The 17,500-nt window shown below is 44.1% G+C and overlaps 1 protein-coding gene across 1 annotated transcript in view; it reads left to right on the top strand.

The window, feature by feature from the left end:
- The window catches only part of KCNQ5 (potassium voltage-gated channel subfamily Q member 5), a 593,498-nt gene extending 576,321 nt beyond the window's left edge, over positions 1-17,177 (top strand). Inside the window, exons 12-14 of the mRNA XM_038743290.1 lie at positions 10,325-10,456; positions 15,030-15,156; positions 15,659-17,177. Coding sequence (XP_038599218.1) covers positions 10,325-10,456; positions 15,030-15,156; positions 15,659-16,615 — 1,216 coding nt within the window. The 3' untranslated portion in view covers positions 16,616-17,177. The remainder of the gene's footprint in view (positions 1-10,324; positions 10,457-15,029; positions 15,157-15,658) is intronic.
- Positions 17,178-17,500: the final 323 nt, after the last annotated feature.

The following is a 17,500-nucleotide window of genomic DNA, read 5'->3' as shown; positions in this document are numbered from 1 at the left end:
CCCCATTTTACAGACGAGGTAATTGAGGCACAGAGAAGTTAAGTGACTTGCCCAAAGTCACACAGCTGATAAGTGGCGGAGCTGGGATTAGAACCCATGACCTCTGACTCCCAAGCCCGTGCTCTTTTCACTAAGCCATGCAGCTTCAGTATTGAATGGGGCTAAGCAAGGTGAAACAGGGAATGCTTCCTAGACGGGATGTGATTTCAGAAGGGCTTTGAGATGGGGAGAGAAGTTGTCTGCCGGTTGGGAAGGAAGAACTTAAGTGGGGAGGAGGACATGAACGAGAAGTCGACATCAAGAAAGGCAAGAATGAGGCACAAAAGAATTAATGGGAGTGGGAGGGAACTAGGATGGAAATCCATGGTGAGGAAGGCTTTGTAATCCAAAGTGTTTCTATGACACAATTAATGCAGACCTTTCTGCTATGTGGTAGCTGAACTATTGAATGAACCTCACATTGTAGGGAAGCTGTGTTACAGTAACTCTTGTTTCAGTGGGAAATAGTTGGTTAGAGTAAAGATGGTTCGAATGCAGGAGCAAAAGGAAAACATTTTTTTTAAAATCTTTCTTACCGAGACGGCCAGGCATTGAAAACCTCCTTCATGCAGGTATTGTTCGTAGGGGAAAGGGAGAGGTGGCTGTTTTGAGCAAGAACCCTAAGCCTCACACCCTCCCTCCCTGCCCGGCTTTCCCTGAACTGGAAAGCCCTGGGACCGGTCTCTCTTCCTTTCCACAACATCCACCAGTGCCAGATCGGAGCAGGAGGCCACACCTCAGACCAAGAGGGCACTCCCTGTCAGGACCACCATATGCAGGGAGTTTATACTTTAGAGGGAAAGTTTTTCTAACGGTCTTAAGCCATAGTAGCTGCGGCTCTTCCTCTTCAGTCCAGCAGACGTGCGACCCATACGTGGGAGGTGGGACAGATGAGAACAGGCAAGGAACCACCACCTTGGCTCCTCCTCAGCCGCTTTTTCTGGCTCTGAGGGGAGGAATGACCCAGGTATATCCAGCCCAGCTTCCTGTGCTGTGGAGACAAAGGGACGGTGTCACCCTCACTTTGCTCAGTCCATGGATGGGCACCTATGTTCTAGAGCCACATTGGCAATATATGTCTTTTAAGCAGCACAGATCTGCCCTTCTCCCACTCCCTTCTGCATCAATCCCCTCATCCAGCATCATAGCTCTTATGTACATATATGTAATTTATTCATATTAATGCCAGTCTCCCCCCTCTAGACTGCTCGTTGTGGGCAGGGAATGTGTCTGTTTATTGTTATATTGTACTCTCCCAAGTGCTTAGTTCAGTGCGCTGTGCACAGAAACACTCAATAAATACGATTGACTGACTGACTAAAGACTTCCCTTCCTAACTCCTCCACCCTTCTGGTAAAATTAGCTCCCACTATTTATATTGAATCAGGGGACCTGGATTCTAGTACCAATTTTCTGGCTCACTGGGTGATGTTGGAAAAGTTACTCAGTTCCCTCATCTGTGAAATGGGGATAACATCTGCATCTGATAGGTTGAGAAGAAACTGAGATAACTGATATGAAAACACTCTGAAAAAATAAAACGCGCTACATAAATCTAAAGAATTATTACCTATTTAATTATGGCATTTGTGAAGTGCTTACTATTTCGTAGGCAGAGAAGCAGCGTGGCTCAGTGGAAAGAGCACAGGCTTAGGAGTCAGAGGTCATGGGTTCTAATCCTGGCCCCGCCACTTGCCAGCTGAGTTACTTTGGGCAAGTCAATTTTCTTCTCTGTGCCTCAGCTAGCTTGTCTGTAAAATGGGGATTAAGACGGGGAGCCCCACATGGGACAATGTGATTACCTTGTATCTACTCAGTGCTTAGAACAGTGCTTGGCGTGTATTAAGTGCTTAACAATACCATCATCATCATCATCATCAGTGTCAATGAAGCCAAGGTTGGATAATGTTTCATGGTGAGGGGTGGGCCCAGAGCAGATTAGAGGGGAGAGGTCAAGGAGGATTAGGATGGAGTAGAGGTCACTGGAATTGGCAAGAAGGAGGTCACTGGTGACCTCAGAGAGGGTAGCTCCTTGGGAAGTACAAATCGGTAACATATGACTTGCCTAAGGTCACACAGCAGAAAAGTGGCATAGCGGGGATAGAACCCAAGTCCCAGGCCTGGGCTCTGTCCACTAGGCCATGCTGCTTCAATTCAGTTCAATTCAATCATATTTATTGAGCGCGTACTGTGTGCAGAGCACTGTACGAAGCACTTGGAAAGTCCAATTCGGCAATAGATACAGTCCCTACCCAACAATGGGCTCCCAGACTAGAAGGGGGAGACAGACAACAAAATGAAACAAGTAGACAGGTGTCAATACCATCAAAGTAGATAAATAGAATTATAGATATATATGCATAATTAATAAAATAAAGAGCAATAAATATGTACAAATATACACAAGTGCTGTGGGGAGGGGAAGGGGGGGTGATGGGAAGGGGAGAAGGAGGAGTAGAGGAAAAAGGGGGGCACAGTCTGGGAAAGCCTCCTGGAGGAAGTGAGCTCTCAGTAGGGCTTTGAAGGGAGGGAGAGAGCTAGTTTGGCAGATGTATGGAGGGAGGGCATTCCGGCCAGAGGTAGGACGTGGATCGGGGTTGACAGTGGGACAGATGAGAACAAGGCACAGTGAGGAGGTTAGCAGCAGCAGAGGAGCAGAGTGTGCTGGATAGGCTGTAGAAGGAGAGAAGGGAGGTGAGGTAGGAGGGGGCAAGGTGATGGAGAGCTTTGAAGTCAATAGTTTTTGCTTCATGAGAAAGTTGATAGGCCACCACTGGAGATTTTTGAGGAGGGGAGTGACATGCCCAGAGCATTTCTTTAGAAAGATAATCTGGGCAGCAGAGTGAAGTATAGACTGAAGCGGGGAGAGACAGGAGGCTGGGAGATCAGAAAGGAGGCTGATGCAGGAGCTGGTTTAGCATCCAGTGATTTGGGCTCAAGATAAGTCTAAAGAAAACTGAAGTGATATATCAGACTGCACAAGGGAAGCCATGCATACAACCCAAAATCCAGACTGGCAGTACAGAGCTAAAAGCTGCGACAGCACACTGACCAACGGTGCAGTGATAGATAAGGAAATAGAGAACAGAATCAATAACGCTGTCAGAGTGCGACAGCAGCTCCAGACCGAACCAGAAGTCTACGCAGAGCTGTAGTGCTGTCCAACCTTCCCTAAGACTCTGTGAGACCTGAATTACACACAAGGCCAAATCCAGCTTCTCGAGCTGTCACTCACAGGCCACTAGATGACAAGATAAGGTCAAGAACAATGAAGCTCAAGAACGCTGACAGCCACCAACACCGAAGTTATGCTCACTTTATCTCAGCCGTGCTGAGCAGGACAGGTGAGGAGAACGAGTGACCGCAGGATAGGAGAAGCAGTGTGGCTTAGTGGAAAAAGCACGGCCTTCGGAGTCAGAAGTCGTGGATTCTAATCCCGGCTCCGCAACTTGTCAGCTGTGTGACTTTGGCAAGTCACTTCACTTCTCTGTGCCTCAGCTACGTCATCTGTAAAATGGGGATTAAGACTGTGAGCCCCAAGTGGGACAACCTGATAAACTTGTATCTCCTCCAGCGCTTAGAACAGTGCTTTGCACATAGTAAGAGCTTAACAAATACCCTTATTATTATTATTATTACACCCAAAGAGTTACTGTACAGAGAGCTGAAATTGGGAAAATGAAAGCAAGGAGGGCAGAAGAAGCGTTTTATTAGTTCGGTAAAACAGAGTCTCAGATGCTGCCACAGCCCAGCTAAAACTGAGAGTCGGTTGTTAAGGACAGACAGGCATGGTGCATTGCCGTCAAGAAGGGAGTTGCTGTCTTTGAACGAAATCTTCATATGAAAAGACAGCAAGGAGGCAAAAGAGAAAACAGCGATGGGTGCTGGAAACCTTAAATACAACAGAACCAGGGACAAGCTTTTTGTGTGCCCAATGTCCTGGTATCCCACTTTGATCTTTACAGACACACACACACACACTTATAGGTGAACTCACTGTCACTGGTGTCTTCAAATATGAAGGACACTGTAAATATGCTATGGTGATGTATTTTATTCCTCATTATTTTTCCTCTCGCAACTTCTAGTTTATGATTCATGACTTTGGTTGGTTTCATTGCTCGGTGCTGATGTCCCTAGAGCTTATCAGTCTCTACCCGGTAGGAATCAATTCACACCAGTCATTTAGACGAAGCGAAAATTATCTACACGCGATTCTCAGGAACACTTTTAGTTAAATGAATTCACGCTGACCTACTCACCTGCCCTCTGGAGGTTTTTGCTGAGAGAATTTTTTTGTTTATTCATTTTGTTCCAGGAAAGTTGATTATTATTATTCAACCAGGGAATACCCGAATGCTTGCACAGCCTCTAGAGCAAAAGGCTATTATAGAATGCCTACCATCTCTTAACTAGGCCTTTCCACAGAGCATGCTCACTCACTGGATTACAAGGGAGAAAATGTTAACTCGCATTTTAAGTAGTATATTATTTTACATTTATTCACTTAATATCAAAATGAACAGAAATCTCTCAGTCCCTAATCCTTCCCCTTTAGTGATGGAAAGTCCCTTGCCTTTTTTTTTAACCTTCTAGAAAACCGTCAATCATCTGAATCAGATTGGATTAGTCCCCTGAAATATTTCCAAATGGGATCACTAAGACAGTACCAGAATTGGTAAATAGAGCCTACTCTTTGACTATTAGGAGCAAAAAATGGTTTGAACAGTTCCATCCCCAGCTGTCAGTGCTGACCCACAGAAAGAGCCATTGCACCACGACATATTCCTAGATTATAATCAATCAATCAATCAGTATTTTTGAGCACGTTCTCTGTGTGGAGCATTATATTAAGCACTTGGACAAGTACAGTATAACATCCCTTAATGAGCTAATAGTCTAGAGGGAGAGACAAACATTAGTATGAAAAAGTAATTTATAATATATCATTTAAAGATATGTACATAGTGCTGTGGGGTTGTGGGTAGGGAGAATATCAAAAGTCACACACCCAATGCAAGTATAATCAGGACTTAGTCATGCAAAATGAGAATTCTTTTGTTTGCTCCTTTTTCCTACACTTCTTCAATGCCCGCCATGTAGTATGAGAGGGGGAAGGTGCTAGGAATCGCTACACAAAACAAAATAAAATTTTGTGTGTAGTCTGGCTATCAGCATGGCCTAGTGGAAAGAGCATGGACTTGGGTGTCAGGGGACCTACGTTCTAAGCCTGGCTCCATCCACTATGTGACCTTGGGCAAGTCACGTCACTTCTCTGTGCCTCAGTTATGTTGTCTGCAAAATGGGTCATGTATTGAGACTGAACAACAACAGGGGGCCCAAATAGCTGCCATATTGGAAATTGGGAAACTGAAAGCAGGAGGGCAGAAGAAATGTTTTAAGGATACAGCCCTCTAGACTGTAAGCTCACTGTGGGCAGAGAACATGTCTACCAACTCTGTTATACTGTACTCTCCCAAGCACTTAACACAGTGCTCTGCACACAGTAAGTGCCCAATAAATACAGTTGATTGATTGATTGATTTTAAGCTTCAGACCAATGCTGCCTCAGCAAAAGATTGGTAGTTGGTTGCTATGATATTTGTTAAGTGCTTACTATGTACTAGCCTCTCTACTAAGTTCTGGGGTAGATACAGCACATCAGGTTGGACACAATACATGTCCCACATGGGGCTCACAGTGTTACTCTCCATTTTACAGATGAAGGAACTGAGGCACGGAGAAGTTAAGTAACTTGCCTAAGGTGACATAGGCGACAAGTGGCAGAGGCAGGATTAGAACCCAGGTCCTTCTGACTCCCAGGCCTGTACTCTATTCACTAGACCCCACTGTAGTTGCCTTGGTTAGACCGGCGTGGCATACCGCAGTCAAAATAAGCAAAAATAGTGCCAGGCACTAGAAACACCAAGCACGACAGGGTGACAAGAGTCCTTTTTTGTGTACACATGGTATGGTCAGCGCTGTGGATCACAAAGTGCCTTTTTCAGCCTCCCACACTTTTAGGTGAATATCACACCATCAACGTGTGATATTCTCGCACTCCCTTTCACATCTCCCTTGCACTCCCTTAGTCTCACACCACTTTTGTACACATCATATTTATGGCAGAGGTGAGAATACCCTGTATCCTTGTATATTGTATCCTCCCCAGCGCTTAGAACAGTGCTTTGCACTTAATCATCATCATTATTATTATTATTATTCTTTATTCATATCAATGTCTGCCTCCCTCTCTAGACTAGAAGTTCCTTGTGGGCAAGGAACGTATCCAATTCTGTTGTATTGTACTCCCCCAAACTCTCAGTATAGTGCTCCAATTCTGTTGTATTGTACTCCCCCAAACTCTCAGTATAGTGCTCCAATTCTGTTGTATTGTACTCCCCCAAACTCTCAGTATAGTGCTCTGCATACAGTAAGTGCTCAATAAATATGATTGATTGATTAATTGATTGCATAACTGATGCAGCCAGGAGGGCAAAAGAGGGAAATGAAATGTCCAATTAAGTGTTGAATGTTATCAACTAATGGTATTTATTGAGTGCTTACTGTGTATAGAACACTATATTAAGTGCTTGGGGAAGTACATTGCAACAGAGTTGGTAGACATGTTTCCTACCCACTTCGAGCTTACAGTCTAGAAGGGGAGAGAGACACTGAAGTAACTTATGGATTGGTAGTGCAAGCACTGTGGGTCTGAGGATGGGGTGAATATCAAGTGCAAAAACTCTTCACCATTGGCTTTAAAGCACTGCATCACCTTGCCCTCTCTTACCTCACCTCGCTTCTTTCCTTCTACAACCCATCCCACACACTTTGCTCCTCTGGTGCTAACCTTCTCTGTGCCTCGATTTCACCTGTCTCACTGCTGACCTCTGGCCCATGTCCTACCTCTGGCCTGGAACGCCCTCCCTCCTCAATCCACCAGACAATTACTCTCCTCCCACTCAGCCTTACTGAAGCACATCTCCTCCAAGAGGCCTTCCCAAACTAAGCCCCACTTTTCCTCATCTCCCACTCCCTTCTGCATCACCTTGACTTGCTCCCTTTGCTTTCCCCTGCACCACCCCACAGCACTTATGTATATATATGTAATTTTATTTATGTATATTGATATCTGTTTACTTGTATTGATGTATGTCTCCCCCACCCTCCACAAGACTGTGAGCGCTTTGTGGGCGGGGATTGTCTTTATTGCAAACTTTCTTTGCACACAGTAGGTGCTCAATAAATATGATTGAATGAATGAATATAGACCCAAGTGTGTAGGCAACAAAAAAGGCAGAGGAAGTAGGGCAAATAAGGGCTTAGTAGTTGGGGAAGGCCTCACGGAGATGTGATTTTAATAAGACTTTTAAGGTAGGTAGAGTCGTGGCCTGCGGAATACAAAGTGGGCAGGGGTTCCGGGCCAGAGGAAGGACATGGGCAAGGAGTTGGGAGTAAGATACATGAATCGAGGTTCAGTTAGTGGGGTGGCATTGGACAAGTGAAGCATGAGGGCTGGGTTGTAGTAGAAAATCAGTGAGGTAAGGCGGAAGCAGGAGAGGTGGTTAAGTGTTTTAAAGCCTATGATAAGGAGTTTCTGTATGGTGCAGAGGTGAATAGGCAACCAGTGGAGGTTTTTGAGGAGTGGGGATACATGAACGGAGCAGTTTTATAGAAAAATGATCAAAGCAGCAGGGTGAAGTAAGGACTGCAGTGGGGACTGACACGAGGAGGGAATTACAGAGATGATCAAATAAATTATGGATGACATTATTTCTCTGCCCTACCTCGAGGGAACAAAGAAGGGATGGTAGAACTGAGAAGGTTCTAGGAGACCGACTCCAGTATGAAGAGTCTTCTAGAGTTTATTCAGGCCACTGCCATTCCCCTGGGCCATTTGGAGGTTCAGATAGCCTCAGAATGGTCCAAGGTTTCATCTTCTCTAATTCGAGTTCAGTCCCCTAGAATGACCTTGAAATTGTTCCATCTTCCAGCTGGAAATGACGAGGCTGGGCCCACCCCAGACCAGCAGCACAGACTCTCTCTCGTCTGTTTTAATCAAATCTCTCACCCACTGCGGCATCTCCAAAACTAAATAATAATAATAATAATAATAATAATGGCATTTGTTAAGTGCTTACTATGTGCCCAGCACTGTTCTAAGCACTGGGGTAGATACAAGGTCATCAGGTTGCCCCCTGTGGGGTTCACAGTCTTCATCCACATTTTACAGATGAAGTAACTGAGGCACAGAGAAGTCAAGTGACTTGCCCAAACTCACATAGCTAAGATATGTGGATAAGTGGTGGATCTGGGATTAGAACCCACAACCTCCGACTCCCAAGCCTGGGCTATTTCCATTAAACCACACTGCTTCTTTTGAGCCCGCTGTTGGGTAGGGACTGTCTCTATATGTTGCCAACTTGTACTTCCCAAGTGCTTAGTACAGTGCTCTGCACAAAGTAAGTGCTCAATAAATATGATTGAAAGAAAGAAAAAAAAACAACCTTTGGATGGTGGTGAGTGGCACCACCAGCAGTTCACCAGGACATTCCTTCCATAACATTCAACTCCCTGGGGTCACAAACATCCCCAGTCAGTGATTTAATTTCACATTTAATGTTTAGTTACGATAAATTGAAGTGAAGAAATCAACAAACGGCGAGGGAAAAAAAAAATCAATATCGCTTTCCAGATAGTCTTATAGGTAGTAGAGCAATCAATGAAAGCGCGATATAAATGTTGAAACTCACTTTGCATATTTATTACCATAATGCCATAGAGAAATATTACGAAATACTTGTCTCGAGGAGCTCCTATTTAAAATAACATTATTGATCAAGTGATAAAGCTTGGATATTTTTTACTTAATATTGGCAAACTTACGGGTGGTAAATTATACCATCTGTACAGTAAAAGGGGTGGGATCAGCTAGCTCTAAATTGAAATGTTGAGCTCTCACCACCCCAAGCATTCAAAGGAGAACAGGGCAGCTTAAGCCTTGAGAGGAGGATCACACCCTATTCCCCTCCATTTCTCTAAGTGCAGGATGGCGTAGTGGATAGACCAGGGTCCTGGGAGTCAGAAGGTCATAGGTTCAAATCCTGACTCTGCCTCTTGTCTGTTATGTGGCCTCAGGCAAGTCACTTCACTTCTTTGTTCCTCAGTTACCTCATCTGGACAATGGGGATTGAATCTGTGAGCCCCATGAAGGACAGGGACCGTGTCCAACCCGATTTGCCTGTACCCACCCCAGTGCTTAATACAGTGCCTGGCACATAGTAAGCACTTAACAAATACGATTATTTGTTATTATTATTATTATTATTATTATTATTATTATTATTATTATTATTATTATTAGTGTCCCTAATCCCTCCAAAGATGACAGCTCTGTTTTAGTGAGACAGAGACACAATTCCGTCTCCCCTTAACTCCAAACATCCTGGCTGCTTGCAGGGTCCTGTCTACAGGACCCGATCGGAAGACGAGGGAGATCCAAACCCCTCCACCTCCATCCTTGGAGAAGCAGCGTGGCTCAGTGGAAAGAGCCTGGGCTTGGGAGCCAGAGGTCATGGGTTCTAATCCCAGCTCCACCACTTGTCAGCTGTGTGATTTTGGGCAAGTCACTGAACTTCTCTGTGCCTCAGTTACCTCTTCTGAAAAATGGGGACTAAGACTGTGAGGCCCGTGTGGGACAACCTGATTACCTTGTACTTACCCCAGCGCTCAGAACAGCGCTTGGCACATAGTAAGCGCTTAACAAACACCATCATCATCATCAGATTGCACCAAATCCAGGCATCAGATGACTGACAGACGGCCCAAACCATACTCTCCCAAGTGCTTAGTACAGTGCTCTGCACACAGTAAAAGCTCAATAGATACTATTGATTGATTGAATCAGATCCTTTCAGTAAGGACCAATTAGAGGAAATAACTGAAGAACATGTAGCAACTCAACTCCTTCAACCTGGTGGAGGATGAGCAGATGTGGTCAGCCAGGGATGTCAGTAATCCAATCAAATGTACCTTAAGCAATGTGCTCTTGTATCTTCAACTTTCTCTGAATTTCCAAGAGGTTTAACCAAGAAGGGAAACCCTAAGAAACTGTGAGAAAATGAAATTTGAAGTCTGGTTTTTATGTTCTGATCCAGTCAGCTAATTTGATGAGGACATATTTTTGGCTGTGTTAGTGTCATACACTTTTTTGCTCAACTGTTGGGGGTTTTTGTGTGCAAAAATAAATGAGATAATTATTGAACACATTTTTTTCCCACAGAATTATGAAATTTCATGTTGCGAAAAGAAAATTTAAGGAGACTCTGCGTCCATATGATGTGAAAGATGTCATCGAACAGTATTCTGCTGGACACCTGGATATGTTGTGTAGAATCAAAAGTCTTCAAACACGGTGAGGAAGAGTTTTTCTTTGGTATTAGTACTGATCAAATGTTCGCTTGGTACAGTGATCTGTAGAATGAGAAGAAATGTTCAAAATTAAAAAGCGGCACATTCTCTGCCCACAAGTAGTTCATACTCCAGTGGAAGAGATAGAAATAAAAATATTTATTATGTGACCTAGTGCGAAGACCCTGGAAATTGGAGGCAAGAGACCCAGGTTCACTCCCAGCTCTATCACTGGTCTACTGTATGACTCGGGATCAATCAATCAATCAATCAATCGTATTTATTGAGCGCTTACTGTGTGCAGAGCACTGTACTAAGTGCTTGGGAAGTACAAGTTGGCAACATATAGAGACAGTCCCTACCCAACAGTGGGCTCACAGTCTAAAAGGATGTTACTTAACCTCTCTGGATCTCATTTTCTTCAGCTATCGAAAGGAGATGACAGAGTGTAAGTCCCGTGTATGACAGGGACTATTAATATCCTTGTATCTACCCTTGGCGTTAGCACATAGTATGTGTTTAATAAATGCTATAATTATCATTATTATTGTTATAGTCAAAAGAAATAATTGGATGTACAAGACTGCTGAGGGTGGGTATAAATAAGTTCATGAGAATGCTATTCCTTAGTTCAGAAAACTCCCAGGGATACAGTTCTCCTTCCTTCCCTTAAAATATTTTGACTTTTGAAGACAGCACAGCCTAGTGGAAAGAGCATAGGCCTGGTAGTTTGAGGACCTAGGTTCTAATCCTGACTCCACCACTTGTCTACTGCGTGACCTTGGGCAAGTTATTTAACTTCTCTGTGCCCCAGTTACCTCATCTGTAAAATGGGGTTCTGTGAGCCCCGTGTGAGACAGGGACTGTGTCCAGCCTGATTTTCTTGTATCTATTCCAGTGCTTAGTACAGTGCCTGGCACATAATAAGAGCTTAATAAATACCATTTTTAAAAAATGTTATGCAATTAAGTGTTACTTTTCCTGAACTTTTCAAAGTGAAGCACATTTGCTGTTCTTCTGAATACGGATACATCTCCAGAATTTCAATCAACACTAGCCACAGTAATATAATGTCTATGCCATGTTTCTACAGGTATCCTTCCCACCCAGATCTTTCGTTAGTAACATCCATTTTAGCTGGGTTCCTCCACTGGACAAGCCAGCGCCTATTTCCCAGTGATGGTGTAATAATCCAGTAAGAAGGCATATCCTTCCAAGCGCACCACAGATAACATGACACCATTACATGGATTGCTACTTCTGGTTTTTATTCTCAGCAGCCCAGGGATTCCTCAAGGAAGGCCCCAGAGACCAGACCAGCTGGATGTGGGGAATAAGAATATGAGGGCAGGGCCTCTTCTTCCCCAGACAGCAGCCATAAACTCTCAGGCTGAAAACGAGACCTCATGTGGATATTATACTACATACCCCTTGTCTTGGTTCCCCAGGCACAAACTGGGGAATGTTTCACAAAGGATGGCCATTTTCATCTGGTCTTCCCAACTTCACATCCAGCATTTTTATTTTAGGTATTCAGCCCCCTGTCACTTGGGCACCTGCCCCCAAGTTCCACAGTTCAGAAGCAGCGCCTTGGCATACCGGGATCAGGGAGAAAAACACAATGGCTATGGAGCAGAACTCAGGAGTGGCCCCGGAGAAATACTCCAGGTTTAATCAATCAGTGGTATTTATTGAGCTCCTATTGTATGCAGAGCACTGTTCTACGCACTTGGGAGAGTACAGTATAACAGAGTTCATCATCATCATCAGTCGTATTGATTGAGCGCTTACTATGTGCAGAGCACTGTACTAAGCGCTTGGGAAGTACAAATTGGCAACATATAGAGACAGTCCCTACCCAACAGTGGGCTCACAGTCTAAAAGGGGAATAATTGGCATTTGTTAAGCGCTTACTACGTGCAAAGCACTGTTCCAAGCGCTGGGGAGGACACAGGGTGATCAGATTGGCCCACACTCTTAATCCCCATTTTACAGATGAGGTAACTGAGGCCCAAAGAAGTTAAGTGACTTGCCCAAGATCACACAGCAGACATGTGGTGGAGTCGGGATTCGAACCCATGACCTCTGACTCCAAAGCCCGTGCTCTTTCCACTGAGCCAGGCTTGGTAGATATGTTCCCTGCCCACAATGAGCTTACAGTCTAGAGGAAGATTTGGTAGACTTGCGCAGTGTTCCAGATGATGTGATTTTGTTATGCCACAGGCCCAATACAGGCCACGTAGTATCATATAACTGGCCACCCTAAGCTTTACTAGAAAATTTACTGGAGAAGTTTACTAAACTTCGGAGTAGCAGTGTGGCACAGTGGATAGAGTGTGGATCTGGGAGCCAGAAGGTCGTGAGTTCTAATCCCAGCTCCACCACTTGCCTGCTGTGTGACCTTGGGAAAGTCACTTCTCTTCTCTGGGCCTCAGTTCCCTGATCTGTAAACTGGGGATTGAGACTGAGCCCCACATGGGACAAGGAATGTGTCCAACTCAGTTTGCTTGTATCCACCCCAGCACTTAGTAAAGTGTCTGGCACAAAGGAAGCACTTAACAAATACCATTATTATTATTATTTACTGAACTATTGCAAAAAGGGCTATTCTCCAGTTCCCCTTTCTCACTGGCCTGAAAACAAGTGGGGAATATCTGCACAATTCTCCTGTGGTACTTGTTAAGCGCTTACTATGTGCCAAGCACTGTTCTAAGTGCTGGGGTAGATACAAGCTAATCAGGTTGGATATAGTCCCTGTCCCACTTGGGGTTCACAGTCTCAATCCCCATTTTCCAGATTAGGGAACCTGAGGCACAGAGAAGTGATGTGACTTGCCCAAGGTCACACAACAGACAAGTGGCGGAGCCGGGATTAGAACCCATGACCTTCTGATTCCCAGGCCTGTGCTCTTTCCACTACACCATGCTGCTTGGAGTATGAATGACTTCAAGATAAGATGATTAATTAACCATGGATCCATGTTTTTTTTATTAATCAATCAATCTGTGGTATTTATTGAGCCCTTACTGTGTGCAGAGCACTGTACTAAGCAGAGTACAAAACAACAGAGTTGGTAGGCACATTCTCTGCCCACAGAGAGTTTACAGTCTAGATAAATCAAAAATGATATTTATTGAGCTTTTACTATATGCAGGGTATACTTTACTAAGTAACTTGGGAGAGTACAATAGTATAAGTATGTATTTATTAATATCAATGCTACTGATGCCTGTTTACCTCTTTTGATATCTGTCTCCCATTGTGGGCAGGGATTGTCTCTATTACTGAATTGTACTTCCCAATAATAATAATAATAATAATAATAATAATGACATTTATTAAGCGCTTACTATGTGCAAAGCACTGTTCTAAGCACTGGGGAGGTAACAAGGTAATCAGGTTGTCCCACGGGGGGTTCACAGTCTTAATCCCCATTTTACAGATGAGGTAACTGTGGCACAGAGAAGTTAAGTGACTTGCCCAAAGTCACACAGCTGACAATTGGCGGAGCTGGGATTTGAACCCATGACCTCTGACTCCAAAGCCCGGGCTCTTTCCACTGAGCCACGCTGCTTCCCAAGCACTTAGTACAGTGCTCTGCACACAGTAAGCGCTCAATAAATACAAATGAATGAATAAATAGTTATGATCCCTGCCCTCAAAGAGCTTACAATCTAACAAAGGACTTACAAATTGTATATTTCCAGAACAAAGAGCTGTGGAGGTTTGGCAGTTATCTAATTGGTATGATCACTGAAGATGACAAACTAAATAATAAAAACTCTTTCCCTACATCACTCAAAATTAACCCAACTGTTGCCAAAACTCTATTTCGCTCTGTGCTGTATAGTCATGGCTTTTGGTTTATGGAAGCGGTCTGTACACAAAATGAAATGGAAAGGTGAGGCACCTTTTGATTTACAGAAGCTGTTTCTTCACAAAATGAAATGGAAAGTTGAGGCAATTGTTCAGATCATTTAAACCGGAGACCCCCTCATTTGAGGAAAAAGTGGGGTTCTTGGCCCAAATTCTCCAGACTGCTTGATTTGTTGATCCAACTAGCCAATTTAAATATGTTTAAACGTAAATGCATATTCAATTCTTGACCAGAATCTGTATGGGATGAACCAAGCCTTTGGCATCTGTTGTGTAGTTTTGCTTAAAATCAATCCAGCCACTGATGTTTTATTAAACATCAAATAATTTGATGCTCTTAAGATTTGACTTCGAATAAGAAATCTTTTACGTTCTGTTCTTCCACTGTTGGGATTGGTTTGCACATAACTCATGCCTCTCTAGAACTTTCCCTCCAAATAAAGACCACCATACACTTTATTAAGCATGAGAGGCTACTACATGTCTGTCCCTCCCCATCCAGTCCCACCCTCCGCAAAAACACTGCCATCGTTCGATCCGAGAGTGGGATTGGGCCTACTCGCCATTATCCTCAGCACTTCACATAAACTTTTCTATAATCTCCCCTTGTTGCATTTCTTTTCAGCTCCTTTCCAGAGAGCTAAGCCGTGATCTCACTGCCACTAGCAGCCCTAGTTACATCTCTTTTTTTTTTCTGCCAGCGTTGACCAAATTCTTGGAAAAGGGCAAATCACAACCGATAAGAAAAACCGTGAGAAGAATACTACAGAGAATGAGGCAACTGATGACCTCAGTATGTTGGGACGGGTTGTCAAAGTCGAGAAACAGGTACGGGCCCAACTGGAGTTGTGATTTTTTTGTGTGTTTTTTAACCATACCATCATTTGAGAGTTTTGCCTACATCAAGCTGGGAAGTAGATGATCTGGTATCTGATCCGATCTGGTTTTAGGCAATCATAATTCTGCAGAAGGAAGTTTCGAAGTAACATGAGTGATCGCTATTTAAAAAGTGGGAGAAATTACATTAGGATCTTGAGTAGAAAAATGAAAAGAAATTGTATCTGAATGGTTTCTCTAGTACAGAGTCATTTTCACATAAGCAAACTAAAATGATTCCAATTGGTTTTTCTCTGTATGGAAGTAGGATCCATTTTTCTTTTGTCTGTGTTCTAAATTCTCCCTTTGGAAAAGAAGAAAAAACACCTTTTGTCGACGAAATGAACAATCAACGGGTCAAGTAGAAAATGCTAAATTTATGTTTGAGTTTCACAGGAGCAGGTATGTACAGCTGCAGGCCATATTCACATGATCCTTTTTCTTCAACTTCTAGGTACAGTCCATCGAGTCAAAACTCGACTGCCTACTAGATATATATCAACAGGTCCTGAGGAAAGGCTCAGCCTCGGCCCTGACTTTGGCTTCATTTCAAATTCCACCTTTCGAATGTGAACAGACATCCGATTATCAAAGTCCCGTGGACAGCAAAGACCTGTCAAGTTCCGCGCAAAACAGTGGCTGCTTAACCAGATCCGCAAGCGCCAACATCTCTCGGGGCCTACAGTTTATACTGACGCCAAATGAGTTTAGCACTCAGACTTTCTATGCTCTTAGTCCCCCTATGCACAGTCAGGCCTCCCAGGTGCCAATGAATCCGAACGATGGACCCGCACTGGTCGTCACCAATAACATTGCAAACCAAATAAACCAGGCGGCCAAGCCGGCGGCGCCAACGACGCTCCAGATCCCGCCTTTCCCGTCCATCAAGCATATTACCAGGCCTGAGCCTATTCAGATCAGCCCTGCGTCCATGCAGGATAGTATTCCAGACATCACCGCCTGCCTTGTTGCCTCAAAGGAAAGTATTCAGGTCGCCCAGGTGAACCTGACCAAGGATCCTTCTTTGAGGAAAAGCTTTGACACAGGAGGGGAAACTTTGTTAACGGTTCGGCCGGGGGCCCCGAAGGATTTGGGCAAGTCGTTGTCGGTACAAAACCTGATCAAGCCGGCCGAGGACCTCAACATCCAGCTTTCAGGGAGTGACTCGAGCGGCTCCAGGGGCAGCCAGGAGTTCTACCCTAAATGGCGGGAGGCCAGATTGTTTATAACTGACGAAGAGGTGGGGACGGCGACCGAAACGGACATCTTGGAGGGCGTCTCTCAGCCGGCCGTGGAAACGGTTTTCCCTTCTGACTCTCTGAGGACTGGAATGTCGAGATCATCTCAAAGTATCTGTAAGGCCGGGGACAGTGCCGACACACTCACCCTGCCTCACGTCAAGCTTAAATAATGTCTTGGTTTTCTTTCTAGGCTTAGTAATTCCTTTAGCCATACATATCATTGCATGAACTGGTTTGACAGCCCTTTTGAAAAAGATCAAATTTCAAGAATCGGGAAGAAAATGGAAGGCAGTTGAATGAGCCCATTATCTTCTAATTGCATGAAAATGCATGTTTAAGGGATGGCAGAAATTCCGAGTTCCACTACATTAACCCATTCATTTTCAGAGGTACACAGGCTAAAAATCCTGGGGCACCTACCCAGCCGAGACTATGACGTGTGCGAAAAAGCCAAGATTTGAACATTCAAAAATGCTGGTTTGACCACGGTGCAGAAGCAATCGTCTTGAAATGCTAAGCACTTTTGCATCTGGGTTAATTATACTATGTCTTTCCAGAATTAGGTGGTAGTTTATGTTTACAACAAAAGTACTATCTACAGCTGCTAGCAAGGTACCACGTACTATGGGGTTAGAAATGGCTGCTAGTTGCAAGGTACACATGTCAACTCATTATTCGACTTATTTTATTACTAACATATTAGAACGTTTATTTCTGTATATTTTTGGTGATCTGGTGTTGTGGAAAACCATTTTGCACACCACTGTCAGTTGTTCTTTATGACAAGAACATGCTTTTATTCTGAAGCGAGCAAATGAAAATAAGGTCCAGGGCTGGGGGGTTGGGGTGGGGGGTTGGGGGAATAAAGTCGAATTCTCTGGGGGAGGCTGGAAGTGAGAAGGAATTGTTCCTTGACTGTCTCTATGCCTCTGAAAACCCTACCCCAATCGATTGAAGCATTTCAGCAGCCTAACATTCTGGGGAAGAGGAGGCATGGCTTTGAGTGAAAACCTGGTTATTCCTCCCCTCAGGCTAGGAGTGCTAATGTCAGGGAA

The sequence above is a fragment of the Tachyglossus aculeatus genome, chromosome 1 (genome assembly GCF_015852505.1).
Source record: "Tachyglossus aculeatus isolate mTacAcu1 chromosome 1, mTacAcu1.pri, whole genome shotgun sequence".
Lineage (NCBI taxonomy): Eukaryota > Metazoa > Chordata > Mammalia > Monotremata > Tachyglossidae > Tachyglossus > Tachyglossus aculeatus.
The sequence above is the reverse complement of the archived record's forward strand: the minus strand, read 5'-3'. Positions and strand labels throughout refer to the sequence as shown.